At 49.3% G+C, this 23088-nt stretch overlaps 5 protein-coding genes across 5 annotated transcripts; 4 read left to right on the top strand and 1 right to left on the bottom strand.

The window, feature by feature from the left end:
* Positions 1–202: 202 nt before the first annotated feature.
* GIQ15_06720 (uncharacterized protein) lies at positions 203–1162 on the top strand (the record flags this gene model as incomplete). The annotated part of the gene is made up of 2 exons (XM_033554137.1): positions 203–293; positions 366–1162. 2 exons carry the CDS (start codon positions 203–205, stop codon positions 1160–1162), a joined length of 888 nt encoding a protein of 295 aa, XP_033403652.1.
* A 1508-nt stretch (positions 1163–2670) lies between these two features.
* GIQ15_06719 (uncharacterized protein) lies at positions 2671–3780 on the top strand (the record flags this gene model as incomplete). Its single annotated transcript, XM_033554136.1, has 1 exon — positions 2671–3780. The coding sequence occupies one exon, from the start codon at positions 2671–2673 to the stop codon at positions 3778–3780; it is 1110 nt and encodes a 369-aa protein (XP_033403651.1).
* Positions 3781–4495: 715 nt separating this feature from the next.
* On the bottom strand, positions 4496–6524 carry GIQ15_06718 (transcription factor tau subunit sfc1; the record flags this gene model as incomplete). Its single annotated transcript, XM_033554135.1, has 5 exons — positions 4496–5645; positions 5713–5821; positions 5877–5954; positions 6008–6317; positions 6369–6524. The coding sequence occupies 5 exons, from the start codon at positions 6522–6524 to the stop codon at positions 4496–4498; spliced, it is 1803 nt and encodes a 600-aa protein (XP_033403650.1).
* A 1043-nt stretch (positions 6525–7567) lies between these two features.
* Positions 7568–10092, top strand: GIQ15_06717 (serine/threonine protein phosphatase 2A; the record flags this gene model as incomplete). The annotated part of the gene is made up of 7 exons (XM_033554134.1): positions 7568–7591; positions 7704–8102; positions 8224–8829; positions 8885–9238; positions 9299–9469; positions 9533–9660; positions 9726–10092. 7 exons carry the CDS (start codon positions 7568–7570, stop codon positions 10090–10092), a joined length of 2049 nt encoding a protein of 682 aa, XP_033403649.1.
* Positions 10093–11481: 1389 nt separating this feature from the next.
* GIQ15_06716 (transcription-associated protein 1) lies at positions 11482–23080 on the top strand (the record flags this gene model as incomplete). Its single annotated transcript, XM_033554133.1, has 4 exons — positions 11482–11548; positions 11634–11791; positions 11864–22348; positions 22406–23080. 4 exons carry the CDS (start codon positions 11482–11484, stop codon positions 23078–23080), a joined length of 11385 nt encoding a protein of 3794 aa, XP_033403648.1.
* Positions 23081–23088: the final 8 nt, after the last annotated feature.

Raw genomic sequence — 23088 nt, 5'->3', positions numbered from 1 at the left:
CATGCCATGTAATGAAGCGAGAAGACGCCCATATTTTAAATATGACCAGATACCCTAGGAAATAGCCTAGGCTATCCTGAGGCCACCCATTAGATAGCAGAGGGGCCCTTTATTGACTTTACCTTCGTCGTTGCTTTAAATGCGGCATCTTGCCAGATATCCTCTATCTGCAAACGACGCCTTCCAAACAATTGAAGGCACCATGGATGTATATAACAAGAGAGACCCCGTCATTCCACGGCAGAAGCCGATGAAGCTGCTCGTCCTTGGGTTCCCACGGACAGGTACCACCTGTAAGCCGAATCCAAGCCGATAAAACGTAAGGGAAATATATCTCATTGCGTACTATGGCATTCGTCCAATAGCTGTCTGTGCCGCTCTAAAGGTGCTGGGACTCAAGTCGTATCACTGGAACGAAGTGTTCAAGAATCAGAAGAATGGCCACGTCCAGCTCTGGTTGGATGCGATGAATGCCAAATATCATGGGAAGGGAAAGCCGTTCGTGGGCGAGGATTTCGACACCATGCTCTGGGATTATGATGTAAATGGCTCCAATACCCCTATACTATACCAAGCCGGTTGCACAGCTAATGAACATATTGTCCAGGCCGTATCTGACGGACCATGCTGCATCTTCGCCGATGAGCTCCTCGCCGCATATCCTGACGCCAAAGTCATCCTCACCATACGCACCCGAGAGTCCTGGCTCAGATCGATGCAAAACTCCATCCTCGAGGTCCTTTCCTGGAGATCCTGGACCATCCTCTCCTACCTAGACCCTGAATTCTCAGCAGGTTTCTGGGCCCTCTGGAATTGCAATACCGCTATCCTGTCTAGAGGAATAACCCCAGCATGTAGGCCCGAGGCATATCCTGCGCTTCTAGAGACGTTTGATAAACACTATGACCATCTCCGCAAGGTCGTTCCTAAGCATAAGCTGCTAGAGTTCCACCCAAGTCAGGGTTGGGAGCCGCTGTGCCAGTTTCTCAACATTCCTTTACCAGAAGAAGACTTCCCAAACCTCAACCAGCCTATTTCTCTAGTGGAGATTCACAGAGAGTTATATTGGTCTCGGTGGTACCACGTAGCACAGGGGATGGTCAAGAAAGTAGGCATGGTGGGTTTAGTTGTGCTTGCTGCGATATGGATGATGATGATATGAACAAATGGCTGGATATAGAGATGTCATCATAAATCGGTTATCCGGTGTGCCAACTCTCATCACCTGAACGTTATTATTAACAGGTAGCCAACTGGTTAAGCTCCTGACGCCGAAGGTGAGAGCTTCAAGTAATTATACTCCGTACCTCCAGAGGCAATAAACATTAATTGAATCTAATATTGCCTTCCGTACGAGGGTGCCTGAGGTGCCTGGAGGATGGAGTAGAAAGGGGTTAAGGTAAGTTAAGCTCATGGAGACCGAGCAAGGGGTAGATCTGTAATGTTTCCTTTTATGAAGCTGGATGTTTCCCTGTAGACAGAATTGGACACGACATGGGTCGTAGGTACTCCGTAGACTGTTTCAGATAGCATATTCGATCACTCCCTGATTTCTCAGGTTTCTCGTTCCCGTCCCGTCGGACAAGGAGATTATTATTTCATGCACCGGATACGAAGTCCAGGATGCATCCTTGTCCACTGGTTTTTTTGACGCGTTGAAACGCCGTATCAGGAGTACGCCGTCGCGACTTCAGCTATATTCTGCAGACAAACAGACATTAGCACGGTGTATGAAGTACTCCGTAGGTGAAGAGCGATTAAAAAGGCATCGCTTCTCACCACGAGACACCTTGTTTTCTTATTCCCCTTCCTGTTCATTCTCTAGATCTTCTTGGTGGCGGGATCGCGTACAGCTGTCACGGCGCGCATCGCGAAACCACTTTAACCAAGGTTGGCCAGCGTGTGTCTTCTGCAACTTCAACGCCACAAAAACCAAGCATCCCGGCCTGGCGCCTGCAAACAACGTCATGAAGAGCACGAATCGACACGGATCGACTGGCTGAGAGGTTCCGGGACACTGCCTCCTCGCTCTAGTCCCGCGCGACTTTACCCGGTATAGAAGAGGCTTGCTCTCCCCTCGTTCGCCGTCAGCGCTGCACCTCCGCCTCCATCACGATTCCTGTCCATACGCTTGAGGCGCGACGAGAGCGGTTCTGTTCGTCCAGTGGGGTGTCTTGTCTCTCTTTTAATACGCTGCACGCTGGCATTACCGGGGTCCCGCGTCCTGGAACTTGTCGGTCGCGGTCGGTCGTCTGTTTGGTGGTCTATATTGCTGGCGGCTGCGGGCTTCTTCCACCTTCACTTCTTTCATTAGAAGGCTGTCTTTCTTCATTGTCTGGGGATAAACTTCCTGAGAGGCTCTCAATACTCGCCGTATATCCAGAGGTCGATTCTCGCGACCCCTCAGTATATATACGCGGAGCAGAGTCGCGGTCAAAGTCGAGGGAAGCATACGCCAGTGCTCCCTTCACCAATATATCAGTGCTGCATTCTAGCCTGAGAAAACGAACAGAGATGGCGGCAGTTACCTATCCAATGTCTCCTAGTGCGAGGCAGCCCTTCGCGGTCCTGGGTGAAGCCAGACTCCGTACAGTCAACAGCATCAAGAACCAACAGAATGGTAAGACAACTCCCTGCAATATGGCCCTTAAGATAGGCGGAACTTAGAACATGGAATATATAGGCGTGACGGCAAACTCGTTGAAACGTCGACTCGACGTGTCAGAGACGTCTGACTCCGAGAATATCGACCCTCTCCTCGGAGCCTCTCCATCTAAACGTACCAAGGGCAGCCAGATGCACAACGGTTCAATTGACAATACCCACATCTTCGCTAAACCTGCCTTGATAATTAAGAGCCCGGCAAAGGCTCGAAGCGGCAACTCGGAGTTCGCGACTCCAGCCCGCCCTATTCGAGGCCATACGTCCCTTTCAGCCCCTCTCCGGGCCCCGGCTGGTCGTTCGCCAAAAGCAAAGACGAAGAGTGTAAAGGCCTTTGGCCGTCGCAGCCTTGGCTACTGTCGCGTTGATCCCCCAACTATCTCCAAGCGCAACATGCCTCGAGCACCTTTCTCCATCGCCGACGCTCTCAATGGCACTTTCACAGTCTCTCGCCCAGTTGTGCAGCAGACTCCCGCGGCCGTCAAAACAAGACGTCCAAAGGCATGGGAGTTTGAGATCCATACAGACACGGCACAGGATGAGATGGCAAACTTGATGGAACACTCAACCTGTGTTCTCGATATCAGTGATGATGAAGAGAAACAGGCACGGGATACCAGGGGCAAAGAAAACATCCCTCCCCCACAGCTCTTTGATGGAAACAATGAGTCCACGACAACTCAGCAGCCAGCTACTGCGACTAGGAATGTTGAGATGGGAGATGAACCTCGTTCGCCCCTCGGAGAACTTGACGTGAAGTCCTTTGTTCCTGAAGGTGAAGATATCTCTAGCGTCATTGAGATTCCCGAAGACGATGAGGAGACTCCAGCTGAAGAGGCCTCGGCTCCCGTTGAACAATGTCTGGATATCGCTCCCAAAGAACAGCCCAAGACATCTGCTCAGCCAGAACTTCTCACTCACTCTGCAATTGCCGCGCTGCTTGACCGCACCGCTCCAGAGGTCTCTGTTGAGGACCCGACCAAGAAAGACGTAGCCAACGAGTTAGCTCCTGGTGATGCCGAGATAGAAATCTGGGAGAGTGCCAGCGCAGCTGAGGAGGCCTTGACAGCTGTTGCAGAAGCTGATAAGCCTGCCGACTCCACGGCCCCCTTGTCCTAAGAATACTGGTTTGCTCCCTGCTTTTGGTATGATTGATCCATGACGGCCGTTTTCTTTCTCTTTCCCCTTTTTCTCGGGTAGTTTGTGATTTTGCGAGGAGTTTAATGTTTTCAATGGAATGGGTATTGTGTTCGTTTTCAAGGCGCTGTCGGTATCCTGTGTTAGGTGTTCATGGCTGCCTCTTACTTATCCCCTTCACCCATCATCATCATCCTAAAGTCGAATTCTGTTTGCGTGACTATACTGGCCTCGTCCCGGGCCTTTGCTACCCCTAATGAATGAGACGTATACCCCTTCATCTCGAGTTTGCCCTTGTTTTGTCCGTTCTTGACGCTTTAGTTTTACCTATGAGTTACTGCAATGAACCCAACGTCTGATGTTTAGGTCCATCATGTTTGTTTCGCAGCGTCGAGCGAGGTGTCTGTAGCACGCGGTGGCCATGATTTACGAAGGAAGGACGTGAAGTGTGTGCGAAAAGTCGTCCGATGAATTTGCTTTCAAGTTTTGCCTTGCTGTGCGTTTTTTGACTTTTGATATTTCCGTGGTTCGCAGCTCCCTTTGATGCGTTTGCTATTGCCTGCGTAATATATGATCTTTCTGTGTAATTATTGTGATTTTATCTGTTTACATTTGCGGAATTCAGGGAGTTAATGCTCTTCTCTTCAGTCAGTATGCAAGTAACTCATATTCTCGTGGCATCGTTTACTCTACAGTACTAATCTCTCTTCTCGGCTTCACCTGCTTGCTCGTCAAAATCTTCCATTTCCTCATCTTCATCTCCTTCATCTTCCTGCTCCTGATCATGCTCTTCTCCCTCCTCTGCCTCATCCTCCTCCTGTTGCTGGTCATCCCACCTGACTCTCTTCTGGTCTCCGCCAGTAGATCCCCTGGGCCTATCCCTCAGCTTATCCATTTTCCACGGAACGTTTCGAACAACGGTACGAATCTCCGAGACTAGATGTATAGGGACGGCTCCCAGTGTATCATTCGCCGATATTTTATTGATATCCTCGTCACCCTCAACGTGACTCGGCAAGGTGAGGAGAGGCTGCAGTTCTTCTTCGGTAGGCCAGTCCGTACGATTCTCCACCATCAATGACAATTTCTTACGCATTATGGCACGCGCGATTGACAGCGTCACATTACCATACCAGCCGCACGAATAAACATCGCATGTGAGACGCGGTGGGTGAGCTTCTGGTGACGAAGGATCAAGGAGCCGCTGAAGAATAGGATCCGTGATATCCGTTATCATCCATGTCTTACCGTCTCGGGCAAGGGGCGGCTGGCCAGTGAATAAATGAGAATTGATAAGGGAGGGATCAGTATTGTTCTCATACGATAGGCGGGGGATCGTGAGTCGCCTTCCCGAGAGGGGTGTGGTGGTCGGTGTAAAGGGAGCGTTGGGGGCACCTTCAGCCTGATCTCGTCCTTCTGCCTCTGCCGACACGGGGAACATGCGGAACATGAGGGTTTGATAGATGCGGGAATCCGGTGTTGCGCGAGGGTCGTAGCCAAACCTGAAGATCCCGTCGCGCCAGGGGCCGGACCGGAAGAGATACCCGACATATGGAATGGCGAGACGAAGAGCATACTTCTTTTCAGGAGTAGGTAGTTTGTTACGGAGGCCACGACGTGTCCAGGCTGGTCTTTCAGCGAATAAGAGGCGGAGTGCTGCAACGGTGTCGATAACGGTTGGATCCTGGTCTGCAAGCGGTGGGCAGTTGTCTAGTGGTTGCGTCGGCACTGAGGAAGTGTCATAGGATATAAGATGGGTGAGTACTTTCATTGCTCGTTGTGTGTTTGTCGTCGTTACTTGGCCAGAGGAGTCGATTGAACGCCTCACCGTTGGGTTTTGGCGGTATCTATATGCCATTTAGCATTCTGTATCGAAGAAGATCTAGCCTTGCCTGGTCCAGCTGGGTGACTTACAGATATTGGAAGGCAACGTCATTGTTACTTAGAGCAGGGGGTGGAACGATATCAACATTCGATACGGCCCCTTTGGTCATATCAAGTTCAAATTCTTTTAATTTGTCGTCTAGAGCATATAGTTAGCAAGCAATATCCGCATAGTCTGGGCGAGCTCTACTCACACTCAAATGGTAGTACCGTTTCTCGAAACTTTTGTACAAAGGGGCTTCCTGTGGTCGAGTATGCAAAGTCCGGCAGCTCTAGATCATCGTCAGTCGGACATATATATATCTCCGTTCACGGAACAACATACCTCTAAAGACGTGCGTTCGATTCACCTGCCCTACAACATCCACCTGATACTGGCCAGCATTCTCCTGGAGGCGGCGAAGAAGTCCCCGAGCATCTAGCTTGTCAGGAGACATAACAGCGTCCTCGTCATGGCTGTCGACAAACGGATCCTGAGAACCTCGTTTCCGTCTTCGACCTGTTCTCCTGGGCACGCTGACTTTGAGCAGGATGTTATTTGACTGCTTGCTTGTCGACCGTAACGGCCTGCTCATGACATCTTCCGGATTCAAAAGGAGGGTCAGCGGTGAGTCTCGGTGTAAAGAATTTAACATCTAGCACCGGTTAGCAGCTGTGATAAGGTAGAGTAAGGGTATCTGGCTGACTTCTGATATGCCTGAATGTCCCTGGAGGGTATCGATGGCCTTTTCGACATTCTTGACAATACACGGATGCTCTACGCTGACGATATCTTGGGATGGAACGGGATACCATGGTGCAGACCGTTCTCTCCCGCCACCTGGGTTGTTCCCGCGAGACATTGAGATATCTTAACCAGACGTACTTCGTATCAATTCCGTTGTCTGTCTGCATAAAAGTGGTATTGTGAGCATTCCCTGATAGACTGCTCGAGTTGATACTTCTGATATTGCTCCTGTTAAGGCGTTATCCATGTATATACCCCGGTTTGATGCAGTCTGCGCTTATCCCGAGAGCTGACAACTGTCAACTGCTACACTGCTTAACAAATATCGTCTTCATATAGTAAATACAGCGAATATCTACTTGTTCTACCGTCCTAGGGCGTTTCCTGTGGCGTTCACGTGACATCGCAACCTCCAGCTTCGTTTCGAGATGTGAAGACGCCGCGCTCAACTTGTGCTTCGAAACGACCGTCCTGCCTCCCGACTTATGGCTGCTGCAAGACTCAATCTACGCTGACCTCGCGCCCGCCGTGCCTCCATCGCCTGCTGAGCCATCCTGCTCCCCATCGACCTGAGCTCCCCCCGGTCCTTCACCTCTGCGCCGGCGCTCGCCCAATCACGACTTGGCTGGCCCCAGAAGCCGCCCCCCGCCTCTTGCATCGACTCTCACGCTGCCAAAACCCGTCGAGAAGGTCTCCCTGCGACGACAGGACGTGCGAGGACAAGGCTATTCGTACCGCTGCTGTAGGCCTTGGAAGGCTCGAGGTAGGTCGTGCAACATTGCCCCCTTGGTCGTCTTGCTCTCCTTTCTATCTCCCTGGCGGACGGACGGGCTGGCGTTGTTTTGGCCCTGCGCACCCATCGAACCAACCATGTCTGCACCTCGATCTAGTTATCTGTCGCCCGATGCTCCGAGTCCCCCTCCGCACGCTCTCCTTTGCTAGACCTCCTGTATCCCTGATATCGTCCCTGGAGCCAGACAGATCGCTAATCCGACGTATCAGAACGATAGTTTTCAGCAGACTACCCGTCGTTCTCTACCCTCGCCCTCGGCTTCTATCTTTTCCCCATACCTTTCCAAAATAGGGGTAAGGTCGTGGTGGTTGGGCACGGGGTAACTGATACTCTGTTGATGCGGCGGAAGACTCGTGTGAGCAACAATGAAGGGCTTCAGGCAGAGAGTTGTAAGTTGCATGTCAATGGCGTTGCACACTCCACGCACTCTGGAGGCACTCTGGAGGGATTGCAATCCCCCGGACACTACGCAATGCAAGGGATGTAAACTGATGATGTTAGCACGAGCAGCTATCCCGCGCGAAGGACTCGAATAAGTCGTCGAAAAAGAAGGATTCCTCTTCTTCCACTGGTACGTTGTCCCCTGGGGCCTCCGCGAATCTTGGTCAACCAGGGCAAACGTTATCACCGGCAGGCTCGAACCATGGTACACCTACGTCGTCAACAACCGCCGTCAACGAAACAAAGTCGAAGCCCGCCAACGCTCCTGACAATGGAGCCGCCACCGGACTCACCCTGCATCACAACGCTCCCGTTCTGCCCAGCGGCGCACCCAATCAACAGCACTACATTCCACAGCCGCCGCATATAGGAGGACAGATGACGAGCAATGGTCCGGGTACACCAACTCGACAGGGCCTTCCGATGGCTCCGAGCGTGGTTATCAGCCCCAGCGCACCAGTATGTTGGCATCCGTGTTCTGAGATTGATTGTCCCACCCCATTGACCACTATATATATATACAATCGAGTTTGAACCTCTGTCTGCGTGTTTCTATAGCTAATGTCTGGTTTTGTATTAGCACATTCCTCCCCCCGGAGCTGCTGAAACAATGCCTGGTGACCTACAACCACCAAAGACGGGTCAAAAACCACATCTTATCGACAGGCTACAGACCCCCAAGGACATAACTGGCGGGTTCAGGCCCCCACGAAGACAGCATTCGTCACGCTTTGATATCTCAGACCAACGCCAGAGGGAGCTCGAGAAGCTCCCTGGGTTCCACGAAGTGCCTCCCAACCGAAGACAAGACCTTTTCATGCAGAAAATTGATCAATGTAATATCATATTTGACTTCAACGATGCGGCCGGCGATATGAAATCCAAAGAAATCAAACGGCTGGCCCTCCATGAACTTCTCGACTACGTTGCCAACAATCGATCCGTCATCACAGAGCCCATGTACCCTAAGGTGGTGGATATGTTCAGCAAAAATTTGTTCCGGCCTATCCCTCCGCCCGTTAACCCGCAAGGAGATGCGTTTGACCCGGAAGAAGACGAGCCAGTTCTAGAAGTAGCGTGGCCCCATATTCAGGTTGTCTACGAATTCTTCCTTAGGTTCATCGAGAGTCAAGATTTCAGCACCAACATCGCGAAAGCGTATATCGACCATCAATTTGTCCTTCAGGTAAGCCTCACCGCGTTCTAATTTTCCTCCGCCGAAATACTAACAACCGTCCCAGTTGCTCGAACTATTCGACTCAGAAGATCCTCGAGAACGCGACTTTTTGAAAACAACGCTGCATCGTATATATGGAAAATTCTTAAATCTGCGCTCATATATCAGACGGTCGATTAACAACGTCTTCTTCCAATTTATCTACGAAACTGAACGATTTAACGGTATTGCCGAGCTCCTGGAGATTTTAGGCTCGATCATCAACGGCTTCGCGCTGCCCCTGAAGGAAGAGCATAAACTATTCCTGACACGGGTTTTATTACCCATGCATAAAGTTAAGAGTCTGAGCATGTATCATCCGCAGCTGGCGTACTGTATCGTGCAGTTTCTAGAGAAGGATGCCGCCCTGACAGAAGAAGTATGTTACCCCTTTCCCTTCATGGATTTGTGGATAATTATTGACGAACTTGGTTGTTAGGTTGTTCTTGGTCTACTCCGCTACTGGCCGAAAGTGAATAGTACTAAAGAAGTCATGTACCTAAACGAAGTCGAAGATATTTTCGAGGTTATGGAACCTGCAGAGTTTGTAAAGGTGCAAGAGCCTCTGTTCCACCAGCTTGCGAAATCTGTGGCCAGCCCTCATTTCCAGGTAAGTATCATCTGCCCTGCCGTACAGATTTGATGCTTTGTACATGCTAACAGTATTTTGCAGGTTGCGGAACGTGCACTTTACTTTTGGAACAACGAATACTTTTGTAACCTGGTTGGTGATAATGTGGAGACCATTCTCCCGATCATGTTTGCACCTCTTTATGAGAATTCCCAAGGCCATTGGAACAGGTATGCTTTCATCCCGGTTCCCCTTTATTGTCTTTGTCCATAAGTACTTACACTATTATCTACAGGACTATCCATAGCATGGTGTATACCGCGATGAAAATGTTCATGGAGATCAACCCGCAGCTATTTGACGACTGCTCTCACGACTATCGGGAGTACCAAAACTCCACCGAGGCACGGGAAAAGAGCAGACAGGAGAAATGGGACCGTCTGGCCGAGATGGCAAAGACAAAGCGGGAGAGCGCTGAACTACCGGCACCCGAAGGCTCCAAGTCGTCTGATGCTGCTGGGTCAGGCGACGGCCTGGACCCAATAACCCAAGACAGTCAACAGCGACTAAACGCGCTCAAACTGCAAGACGACACCCCGGCCAGCAAGGAACGGCGGCTCAGAGAGGGTCAAAACTCGGTTAGTGCCTCACACGTTGATTAAGCATGGAACGGAACCACGTACCTTGCTTCGCGCTCCCGCCTTGTTTTTTGCATTTGGTTGTATTGTAAAAATTTCCCCCTATGCCCCTTTGTTTTTATTCTTTTTTAGAGACTTTTTTTTTTACTCTTTTTCTGAGCCGGCGTGATCCTAACGTTAGACATACGTTTTGAATTCAGAGGCGTCGCCGTGGATCTATCGATGATTCTCGTGGTAGTGGTGGTAGTGGAGGTACCGGAGCTGGGCGTCGGATTGTGGTGGGAGAGTCACGGAGGCGAGGAGAACGGCGAAGCTCGCTCGGCAGCAGCAGCACTGGGCCCTCACACCCTTCCTCTGTTACTCGTAGCAACTCAACCAGCAAGAGTATGCGGTCCGTTTGAAGCAGGGAGGTCTTTTCTTTCTCCTCGCTGCCAACGATGGCGACTGGGACAGCCCTCGACACAGGTTCGGTACTAAATTATCAAGCGAATTAGACTAATGATGATGCCCCCCTTTCTCCTTGTCGTTTTGTTCAAACTGATGTGCTACCTGATAATGCGTACTTGACTTTCTTGTGAATATGGATTTTTCGTGACTGCCCTCGCCGCCCTTTTACCCCTTACCTCCTTACCTACCTACGCTTGGAGATTGTTATCGGAAACCTGGATTTGCTTCGTTGGGCTGTTCTAGAGATGCGCCTGGGATAGGGGAAAAAAAAACAGGTGTGGAAGGCGTTCTTTGCATGCATGTGGTCCACAGTGGACATCCTACCTTTACGATAACCAGCAATGAAATCTATACCTGTCTTGCATCTCCTTTCTTTCTCCTTTTCTCTTTATTATATCTCTTCTCTCTCCTTGTTCCCTCCTTTAAAGAAGTATATGCAAGTCTCCTACAAAACTACCTTAAACGGCATGTTTGCACTCTAGACAAACCTATTATATCATCATGTTGTCATGAATCCCCTAAACCCGATACGGCCAGCCAAGCCCACGCTAGTCCTCTTTCGGCCCTGACGCAGGACAGAAGTTGCGGGCACGATGCCCCAGGTCCAGATGCTCCAGAGAAATTCACTATCAACACTCGCAGGTCACAGCATCACGGCCACTTCCTCACCCTTACCCTGAGCCACCACGACGCCCATTTACACCTCATACAGCGCCTATTCACTCCTCCGACCTCTACTTCCGTCCAATCTCTCGTCGACGCCGTTCTACCGCCGTTTTCCCGCCACGAAACCGGCTTCTACAGGCTCCAGGATTGCTTGTATAACCCCCTCAAGTCAAGGGTAGGAGGGTCCAGGAACTGCCACCCTGGTGGTGCTGGAGAGCTCTCGGCCGGCCTGAGGGCCTGGCATTAGACTGATTCAAAGGCTGATTGCGGCGGGAATGCCAATTCTGGCTGCGCGCAATCATGGAACGCGAATCGATTGAACGAAATTTCGACGCCTATGTGGCCAAGTTGGGCGACCCAAGTGTTGGTTAGTGGTAATTCCCATGGCGGTTCACCTGCTTTGTTTGATAGTAACTGATCGTTGACTGAAAACGCGTGCTGGATCATTATAGAGCCCAAATTAAAATGCGCCGCTGCGGTCGAGATCCGCGACTCCTTGGAGCAATTATGTTCTGGCGCTACATACCCGATTTTCCTTGCGAAGCTATGGCCGGCGTTCAAGAAAGTACTGAAGGGGGAACCGGTGTTTATCAGCTTGTCATTTGACCAGGTGAGAGAAGACAGTTGCTGATAGAGAGGGTTTCGATGTGGTTTGGGGCTAACAACGTGGTTATGGAACCAGAAACTGCGAAATTGTATCCTGGAGATCCTCCATCGGCTTCCCCTTGAGCTTCCAGAGGTTGAACCATATGCCGGTGACATGGTCGACCTGCTGATAGAGCTTGTCCGAAACGAGAACGAAGAAAATGCAGTCATCTGCATGAAGACGATCATGGACCTACAACGCCGGCAGGTCAGGGCGACGCAATCGCGCGTCCAATCATTCCTGGAGCTCATCCAGAACATGTTCGAGGGCATGCCTCAAGTTGTGAGGGATACATTCGAGACCCCGCAGGTTCAGGGGTCCACGCCTGGAATGCCTTCAACACCAAGCACTGCATCTCAGAACTTCCAGTCCCCGCGACCCAGCTCCCCGGCGACTTCAGTATCCGATCTTGGGCCGGAACAGCAGCAACCAAACCAGCTGCTGGCGAGGGGTATGCACTCGTTCAAGGTCCTTGCGGAGTGTCCAATTATTGTCGTGTCGATTTTCCAAATACATCGCGGCCCTGTGACCACCAACGTAAAGGTGTTCGTCCCTCTGATCAAAGGAATATTACTTCTTCAAGCAAAACCACAAGAGAAAGCACATGCAGAAGCTAAGGCGCGGGGGGATATCTTCACCGGAGTTAGCAAAGAAATCAAGAACAGGGCCGCCTTTGGAGAATTCATCACCCTTCAAGTTAAGACCATGAGCTTCCTTGCTTATCTCCTTAGGGTATATGCAAGTCACCTTCAAGACTTCCTTCCCTCGCTGCCCGGTGTTGTCGTTCGGCTTCTGCAAGATTGTCCAAGGGAGAAATCGAGTGCCAGAAAAGAACTCTTGGTCGCTATTCGTCACATAATAAACTTCAATTACCGCAAAATCTTTCTCGATAAACTGGACGACCTTTTGGACGAGCGGACTTTGATTGGAGACGGCCTTACTGTTTACGAGGCTCTTCGGCCTCTGGCATATAGCATGCTAGCCGACCTGATACACCATGTGCGCGAATCCCTTACTCGAGACCAAATTCGACGTACCCTCGAAGTGTACACCAGAAATCTCCACGACGATCTTCCTGGTACAAGTTTCCAGGCAATGAGCGCTAAACTTCTATTGAACATGGCTGAGAAGATAGCAAGCATGGAAGATAAGAAAGAGGCGCGCTACTTCTTGATTATGATACTTGATGCCATCGGAGATAAATTTGCTACCATGAACTACCAATTCAAGAACGCCGTCAAGACTTCAAAGCTCGTCAAACAGAACGCCGATACCTTGGTCGAAGGATACCTTGCTGACAAGAATCATCCTCCGGATTGGGACGAAACTGATATATTCAACGCAGCGCCGATCAAAGCTACCAACCCTAGGGATAGGAACGCAGATCCAGTCAACGACAACAAGTTCTTGTTCAAGACACTGATAACGGGGCTGAAAGGCCTGTTTTATCAACTCAAGAGTTGTAATCCCGAGGATCTGAAATTGGACCCATCATACACGCCCGTGAACTGGTCAGAGGTCTCATTCGGGTATAACGCTGAAGAAGTCCGCATCATCAAGAAACTCTTCCACGAAGGCGCCGGGCTGTTCAGATACTATGGTGCCGATAACAAGGAGCCTGAAACGCAATACACGACCCCGCTTGAATTCCTCTCTAGCCAGTATATGCGACATATGGGAGGCGAGGAGAAGGAACTTCTTGAAAGTTTTGGGACTATCTTCCACTGCGTTGATACTGCCGCGTTCCATGAAGTTTTCAAGAGCGAGATCCCATATTTACATGATCTTATGCTAGAGCATAGTGCCTTGCTTCACCTTCCCCAATTCTTCCTCGCAAGTGAAGCTACGTCGCCAGCTGTTGCTGGGATGACCCTTCAGTATCTTATGGAGCACATTCACGAAGTTGGTTCCTCAGACGTGAGGAACTCCCGAATTCTCTTGAGGATGTTCAAACTTTCGTTCATGGCCGTGACACTTTTCTCAGCACAGAACGAGCAAGTGCTGCATCCACATGTGACAAAAATTGTGACCAAGTGTATTGAGTTTTCGGTAACTGCGGAAGAACCGATGAATTATTTCTTGCTGCTCAGATCGCTATTCCGAAGCATTGGCGGTGGACGCTTTGAGATACTTTACAAAGAACTTCTCCCGTTGCTGGAAATGCTGCTGGAAACATTCAACAGCCTCCTACTCGGCGCCAGAAAGACACAGGAGCGGGATTTGTACGTCGAACTGACGCTGACTGTGCCTGCGCGACTTAGCCATTTACTTCCACACCTGAGCCATCTCATGAGACCACTAGTTGTTGCCCTCCGCGCAGGATCGGATTTAGTTAGCCAAGGCCTTAGGACTTTGGAGCTTTGCGTCGACAATCTCACTGCCGATTACCTGGATCCTATTATGGCTCCGATAATGGATGAGCTGATGACAGCGCTTTGGGACCATCTCAGGCCTAACCCTTACAGCCACTTCCATGCTCACACAACAATGAGAATTCTGGGGAAACTCGGCGGACGAAACCGAAAATTTCTCAATCACCCCCCTGAGCTATCGTTCCAACAGTACTCTGACGACGTTCCTAGTATGGATGTGAAGCTCATCGGATCTACCAAGGATAGAGCGTTCCCCCTTGATATCGGAATTGACCTAGCTCTTGGGAAACTGTTAGAAACAGTTCCACCCAATGCATCCGCAACTGTCAAGAAGTCCGACGCTTTTTATAAGAAACAGGCCCATCGCATGCTGAGCTCTCAACTAAAGCTCTATATTGGTTTTGAACATCCGCCTGATGATCTGGCAACACTTTTGCGCCTTCAAGCCAATGATCTTGCTGATGGAAAGTTCACTGGAACACTAGATATCTTGGAAAAATCCGATCGCCAATGTTCTGCTTCGAAGAAGCTCGCGCAGGAGACTACTCTAAAGAAGCTTTTGAAAGCCTGCATAGTCGCGACAACAATTCCACACCTAAAACAAAGTGCCACGGCTTTCATGACGGACGTCTGCCGCCATTTCACCATTATTGAGATTGGACGATCTCTTGCACAATCGCGACATATACGGCGCCAGTTTAACGTGTCGCTTGGAGAGGGTCCTCTGTATCTGGATACGAGAACTCTTGCCGATGCTGTTGTCGAGTGCCTGGTATCCGAAGATCCTGCGGTACGCGATGCTGCGAAGGAGGTTATTTTCAACGTCCGAAGCGCTGCTGTTGTTATATTCGGCTCAGCTGAAAAGGCAGGAAAACTCCCGTTCTTCCCACACCTTGGCAGAACGTTTTGCCACGCTTGTCACGATGAGGAATGGTTTACGAAAGCTGCTGGAAGCCTGGGCATCCATCTTTTTGTTACTGAGCTGGACTTGGGAAGTGCCTGGCTAGTTGACCGCCAGGTTGAATTCATTCGTGCGCTTATGTACGTGATCAAAGACACACCTTCGGATTTCCCTGGTGCGACCCGAATTCAAGCCCATAAGACAATAACCCTGATACTTCAAAAATGCAACGAAGGGGTTTCCAAAGATGAGCTGAAGAACGAAAAGAGCAGAGTCTTTGCTTTGTGTGGTGTCTTGAGTTATGAATTAGCTCACATGAACAAATATGTTCGCCATGTTGCTCAGAGTGGAATATCAACTCTTGCAACTACCTTGGGTGCGGAGGTGCACGAACTAATTACCCCCGTCAAGGACCGACTTTTGATGCCAATATTCAACAAACCACTGCGTGCTCTACCGTTTCCCACACAAATTGGTTGCATTGAGGCGATAACATACTGCCTGGGTCTTCGACAAAACATCGTCACCTTTAACGATCAGCTCAATCGCCTACTGATGGAATCGTTAGCTCTTGCTGATGTAGATGACGAATCGTTAGCCGCCAAACCAAACGAGTTCAAGACAGCTGAACAGATAGTTAACCTTCGGGTTTCTTGTCTTCGCCTTCTTTCAATGGCAATGGGCTTCCCCGACTTTGCAAGTGGTCCGCAGAGCCATAGTCGTGCTCGAATTATCGCTTGTTTCTTTAAGTCGTTGTACTCGAGGTCGCCTGAGATTATTGACGCAGCAAACTCTGGGCTGCGCGACGTTCTCACCCAGACCAACAAGTTGCCTAAAGATCTTCTTCAGAACGGACTTCGTCCTATTCTGATGAACCTTCAAGACCCGAAGCGTCTGAGTGTTGCTGGGTTAGATGGTCTGGCACGACTCCTCACTCTCCTGACAAATTATTTCAAAGTTGAGATTGGCTCTCGACTCTTAGACCACATGAGAGTCATTGCGGACGAGAATGTATTGCAGAAAGCATCTTTTGGACTTGTCGAACAGAACCCTCCCATGAAAATTGTTGCAGCCATCTTCAATATTTTCCATCTTCTCCCAGCTGCAGCGACGTCTTTCATGGAGAATCTTGTCAATAAGGTCTTGTACCTGGAAGACCGACTAAGACGAACGTCTAGCAGCCCATTTAGGAAACCGCTCCTTAAATACCTGAACCGATATCCGAAGGAGAGCTGGAATTTCATGCAAACCAAATTCCATGAAGAGAAATATGGAAGATTCTTTGGTCAGCTCTTAGCAGACCCCGAAAGCTCCGCCTTACGTTCTGCCGTCTCTGCTGATACAGAAACCTTCATAAACCTGGCATTCTTGCAAGAGGAGTCTCCTAGCAAAAATACGGCAGCCATCAATGGAATTTACTTCGCTCACTCGGTTTGTTCACATGAGGCTACGAAAGGATGGTTGAAAGCACAGCCAGAACTCAAACGGCGCCTTCTGAACAGTGGCCGGGATTTGAATTCTAAACTTCGAGACGATAAACTACCACCTGACGAGCGGTTGAGGGTTGAACAAGCTCAAGATCAATTGTTGGAAGTTTTCACAATCCACTTTGCTTATTGTCTTGATGATCTTGATTTCCTCTTTGATGTCATTGACAAGATCTCTGCCAATGAATTGAAAACGACGCTCACAATACCGAAATTCTTTTATGAATATATTATCACAAACCCATCTATTAGTTACCGGAGGTCGGTCATCACTCGCTGCTTGGATCTTTATAGCCAGCGCAACTCGGCCCAGAAGTTAAAAACTTATGCATTCCATTACCTGGTTAATCCTATTCTCGCCATGGATGTGAAGAACACCTGGGACAGTCCTACTCCAGGCACGGGGGTGCTTGATCGGAGTTTGACTGACCATATTCATAATCGACTCTGGAAACCACAATTGGGTGACCTCAGTGAAGAATCTAGTCAAGATGGTGTGGATCATTCTCGTATGGAACTTCTTCAACTCTCAGCTCTACTTATCAAGTATCACCATGGCATCGTCCAAGATACCAGGAAGGATATTATCAAATTTGCGTGGAGCTACATTCGGCTTGAAGATACCATTAACAAGTACGGAGCCTATGTGTTGATCAGCTACTTTATAGCTCACTATGAAACCCCCTCGAAGATCGTTGTGCAAATCTATGTTGCCTTGCTAAGAGCCCATCAGAACGAGGGAAAATCCTTGGTCACTCAAGCATTGGAGATCCTGGCGCCTTCACTTCCAAAGAGGATAATTTCCGGACCTGATCCTCGTTTCCCGCTGTGGGCGAGATTGCCACGGCGTATTCTAACTGAAGAAACAGCTAACCTGCAGCAGGTCATGAGCATATTGCAATTCCTCGTTCGACAGCCCGACCTGTTCTACGAAGCCCGTGAAAACTTTATTCCCCTAATAATCCCTTCACTGGTTAAGATTGCGGGCCCCAGTAATCTATCCTTCGATAGTAAAAAGCTGGTTTTGCATTTAGTCACCCTGATCTGGACCTGGGAAGAGAGAAGGGTCGCTGGGCGGCGAGACACACCTTCACCAATATCTACGAAACGAAAGCTGGCCGAGATGCAAGCATCACCATCAATGGGTGCAACTCCACTTCCACCGAAAGAGCGCCCGGAATATACAATTCCACTAGACCTGAGGACTCCTCTTGTGAAGTACCTTGTTACATTCATCTGCAGTCTAGTTGACCGCTTCTCCGTCCCTGCTGCCCGATTCCGAGAACTTCTTCCACCCAAACCTCACCAAGCCCTGGGTAATTATGGAGAAATTTGCAAGAAATCAGTAGTCCTACTTCGTCGTTTCCTCTCACCGGAGTACTGGTCTGATGTGGACATCGATCTTTACCAGAAGGCGTTGGAGCCTGTTTTGTGTGGTGAAAAGGCCGACAAACCCGATGAGAAGCATATCACGGCCATGATTAACGCACTACAAGTTCTACGGTTGCTCTTAGCTGGAAAACCAAATAGCTGGATTCTTGACCGCATGCCTGCTATTCAAAACCTTGTTGAGAAGTCGTTACGATCCGAAAATCCAGAGATCCAAGATTGTTTACATGGTGGCGAGGAAAACATGGACATCTCTCCAAAACTACCACCTCCAATTAAGAGAGTTCTGGATGCACTCCCACAAGAAGAACCTTCCGAAGAAGAAGGGGGTATGGATGTTGATAAGCCGTCTTCTGAATTTGTGACCTTCCTTTCAACTGTGGCAACCGAATCGATCTCAGGCGGCAATTACATGGCTGGAATCAATATTCTTTGGACACTCTCAAAGTGTCAGCCAGCAGAGATGGACCAGCACATTCCTCATGTTATGAAGATCTTCTCACAAAAGCTTGCCAAGGACCATGTTGCAGCCTATACCAATACCCAGTCTGCGGCAAGTCGAGCCATGGAGCAACAAACCTCAGCGCCGGATCCTCATGAATTGGAGGTCGGAATTGACTTGATCTCAAAAACCATTGACCTGATCGCTGTTCGAATGTCGAATTTGGGCGACCAGAGACGGCCTTTCCTTAGTGTATTGGCGCAACTCGTTGAACGGTCTCAGAATGTGCCACTCTGCACCAAGATTCTAGGAATGGTGGAGAACTGGATTTTCCAGCCCACTGAATCCTGGCCGACCCTGAAAGAGAAGACTGCCGTCCTGCATAAGATGTTGCTCTTTGAATCTAGGGCCGATTCGACGATGCTTGGAAAATTCTTAGAGCTTGTTATCCGGGTTTATGAAGATCCCAAGATTACAAGGACTGAACTCACTGTCAGATTGGAACACGCCTTCCTTATTGGCACCAGAGCCCAAGATGTTGATATGCGCACTCGATTCATGTCCATATTTGACAAGAGTTTAACACGCTCCGCCAATACTCGTCTTAGCTATGTTCTCACCTCGCAGAACTGGGACACACTTGCAGAATCATTCTGGCTCACACAAGCTTCCCAACTAGTCATGGGTTCCGTTGACATGACAGCGTCAGTTAAATTACATCCAGACGACTTTACCCTTCCTCCTGCTTCATTCTTATTTGGACACTCCGAAAAAGATCCAGCGAAAGAAAGCATTGTTGTGGACAGCCACCTTGAGGCCCTTGTTGCAGACCAGAAAAGGTTTTCTGCAGAACTCGGGGATGTTAAAGCCCGTGATGTTCTTGAGCCGCTTACTGAGCTTCAACATGCTGACCCTGAAGTTGCATACAAGGTCTGGGTGAGCTTGTTCACGATTTGCTGGTCCTCCTTGACACGAGATGAACGAATCGATTTGGAAAAGGGTATGGTATCGCTTCTTACGCGCGAATACCATCATAGACAAATCGATGAGCGCCCCAATGTTGTCCAGGCCCTTCTTGAAGGAGTGATTAGGGCCACCCCGCGTTTCAAAGTTCCTCCTCATGTAATGAAATTCCTGAGCCGCACTTTTGATGCTTGGTACATGGCTGCTATTGCGCTTGAGCGGTATGCGATTGACCCAGTTATTGACACACCGGTAGTCCGAGAAAGCAACCTGGATGCTCTTGTTGAGATATATGCTGGGCTGCAGGAAGATGATATGTTTTATGGTACCTGGCGACGGCGCTGCAAATTTGTGGAGACAAATGCAGCCCTTTCCTACGAACAACAAGGAATGTGGGATAAGTCTCAGCAGTTGTACGAATCAGCTCAGATCAAAGCACGGACTGGTGCCATTCCATTTGCACAAGCTGAATACTTCCTCTGGGAAGATCACTGGATGATTTGTGCTCAAAAGCTCCAGCAATGGGAAATATTGACTGACTTCGCAAAACACGAAAATTTCAACGACCTGCTTCTGGAAGCTACTTGGCGAAATTTAGAGAACTGGCAAGGCGATACCAACCGTGAACAGATCGACTCTCTTCTAAAGTCAGTCTCAGACGCGCCAACACCTCGCCGAACGTTCTTCCAGGCTTTCATGTCCCTCTTGAAATTTCACACAAAGCAGGAAACGTTGCAGGATTTCAATAACGTGTGTGATGAGTCTATCCAGCTCTCAATCAGAAAATGGCACCAGCTTCCGAAGCGAATCACCAATGCCCATATTCCCATCTTGCAAAACTTCCAGCAGCTTGTGGAGTTACACGATGCAAGTGTCATCTGTACAAGTCTTTCGCAAACTAATGAGCGCAACATGGATACCAAATCAGCCGAATTGAAACTCCTTCTTACCACCTGGCGGGACAGGCTACCTAATGTCTGGGATGACATTAATGCCTGGCAGGATCTCGTTACCTGGCGACAACATATTTTCCAGTTGATCAACTCCACGTATCTCAATCTCCTCCCCCCTCAAACTAACAACGTCGCGAGTAACTCTTATGCTTTCCGAGGATACCACGAAACGGCATGGATCATCAATAGATTTGCCCACGTCGCACGGAAACATCAAATGCCAGACGTCTGCATTAACCAGCTTAGCCGGATCTACACCTTGCCCAATATTGAGATCCAAGAAGCCTTTTTGAAGTTAAGGGAACAAGCCAAGTGCCACTATCAAAACCCGAAAGAACTAAATAGCGGCCTGGAAGTCATCAACAACACCAATCTTAACTACTTCAATTCCCAGCAAAAGGCAGAATTTTACACTCTGAAGGGCATGTTTTTGGCGAAGTTGGACCATGCGAACGAAGCAAATGAAGCGTTCGGTGTTGCCTTGTTCTATGACCTACGTCTAGCTAAGGCATGGGCTGAATGGGGACAATATAGCGACCAACGATTCAAAGCTGATCCCTCTGATATGGATCAGGCTTGCAATGCAATTAGTTGCTACTTGGAGGCAGCTGGTCTGTACAAGAGCCACAAGTCAAGAAAACTGCTTAGCCGTATCTTGTGGTTGTTAAGTCAGGACAACGACGAAGGGAAGATAGCAACTGCTTTTGAGGCCTTCAAAGGAGATACCCCTGTTTGGTACTGGATTACCTTCATACCTCAGCTACTCACAAGCCTTGCGCACCGGGAAGCCAAGCTATGCAAGGCGGTTCTCGGAAAGATTGCCAAACTATATCCTCAATCGCTATTCTTTTTGCTCAGAACTAGCCGTGAGGACTATCTGGGGCTCAAAAAGTCGCAAGAACAGAAACAGGAGAAGCTCAACCGAGCCAAGGCGTCGGGCTCTCCCTCTGTCAAGAGTGGCTCTCCGGAAACCAAACCTTCTCTACTTCCAGACGGCACAGCAGCATCAAGCTCCCCCAGAGCCGTACCCTCGCCCAAACCTGCACCCCCAGCGGCCGCTGGCGCAGGCGTGCAAACTCCTACTGATGCTGATGCCGCGCAAAAGGACAAACAACCCTGGGAGTATGCTGATGAGACAATGGCAGGACTGAAGACAGCGTTCCCCCTACTTGCTTTGACCATGGAAACCATGGTAGACCAGATACACAAAAACTTCAAATGCCCGCCAGACGAAGATGCTTATCGACTTATCGTTGCATTACTCAATGACGGCCTCGCGTATGTCGGCCGTATGCCCACATCGTACGCACAGGATTGCAAACTCCCTCATTCCACCGAAGCGAATATTACACGATTCGCGGAAACTATCCTCCCTGCACACATACGAAAGTCATTTGAGGCTGATTTTGTTATCAAGAAGCCTACAATGTATGAGTACATACATAAGCTACGACGATGGAGGGATAAATTTGAAGAAAAACTGGACCGTCGACCTCAGTTCGCTCACCTTGAGTCCTTTTCTTCTCATCTCAGCGAATTCAAGTTCATGAAATTCGACGAGGTTGAGGTTCCTGGACAATACCTTGAGCACAATGACAAGAACCAAAATTTTGTTCGTATTGATCGATTCTTGCCTCACGTTGATCTTGTACGTGGTATCGGCGTATGTCACCGTCGTTTGAGGATCCGTGGTCACGATGGTAGTTTGCACACATTTGCTGTTCAACACCCGGCCGCCCGCCATTGTCGACGCGAGGAGAGAATGCTGCAACTTTTCAGAATTTTCAACTGTGTTTTGAGGAAACGCAAGGAGAGTCGCCGGCGTAATATCTACTTCCATCTCCCGCTTATGGTTCCTTTTGCACCACATATCCGCCTTGTCAAGGATGACCCGTCTTACATTTCTTTGCAAGGCATATACGAAGATCACTGCCGCCAAACCGGAATGGCCAAAGACGAGCCTGTGCTATTTACGATGGAGAAAATGCGGGCGTTAGCGGAGGCAAAAGCAAATGTAAGTATCTCTATAGGCGACCCAAGTTTAGCTTTATCTTCGGCTGACCGTCCGCAGCGCGTTCCTGAGCAAGCCGCCGTCCTTCGCACGGAGATATTTGATGCTATTCAGAAGAAATGGGTCCCCAACACAATTCTCCTGCAATTCGTCCAGCAAACGTACCCCAACTTCGCAGATTTCTGGCTCTTCAGACGACAATTCTCATACCAATACGCCGCAATTGCATTTATGACCTACGTAATGCATATGGGTAACCGATACCCGAGCAAGATACACATATCCCGACGTACTGGCGATATCTGGAGCTCTGAGTTAATTCCAGCAATGAACTCTGCCAGAGCAATCTTCTACAACCCAGAGCAGGTTCCATTCCGGCTAACGCCTAATATCCAAACTCTGATGGGACCATTGACAACGGAAGGCATATTCGCATGTGCTATTATGGCCATCGCTCGTTGCCTCACTGAGCCAAGACTTGAACTAGAACAACAGCTCAGTATCTTTGTACGAGATGAACTTGTAATGTGGGCTAGCGCTCAGCAGCGTGTCCTGCAACAGCTCAAGGATATGGTGCAGAGTAATATCGACTACATCGTTAACCGAGCGGTCAGCTTGACCAGCTCTCCCGATGGCAACCTTCCTGCGAACCAGTCTGTTATTGACCTCATTTCTCGATCCGTTAACCCTCATAATCTTGCTCAGTGCGATGCCCTATGGATGCCATATATGTGATCGTGCTT

Source organism: Arthroderma uncinatum (assembly GCF_011692745.1).
Source record: "Arthroderma uncinatum strain CBS 119779 chromosome Unknown scaffold5, whole genome shotgun sequence".
Classification (NCBI taxonomy): domain Eukaryota; kingdom Fungi; phylum Ascomycota; class Eurotiomycetes; order Onygenales; family Arthrodermataceae; genus Arthroderma; species Arthroderma uncinatum.
Note: the sequence above shows the minus strand (reverse complement) of the source record. Positions and strands in the feature narration are given on the sequence as shown.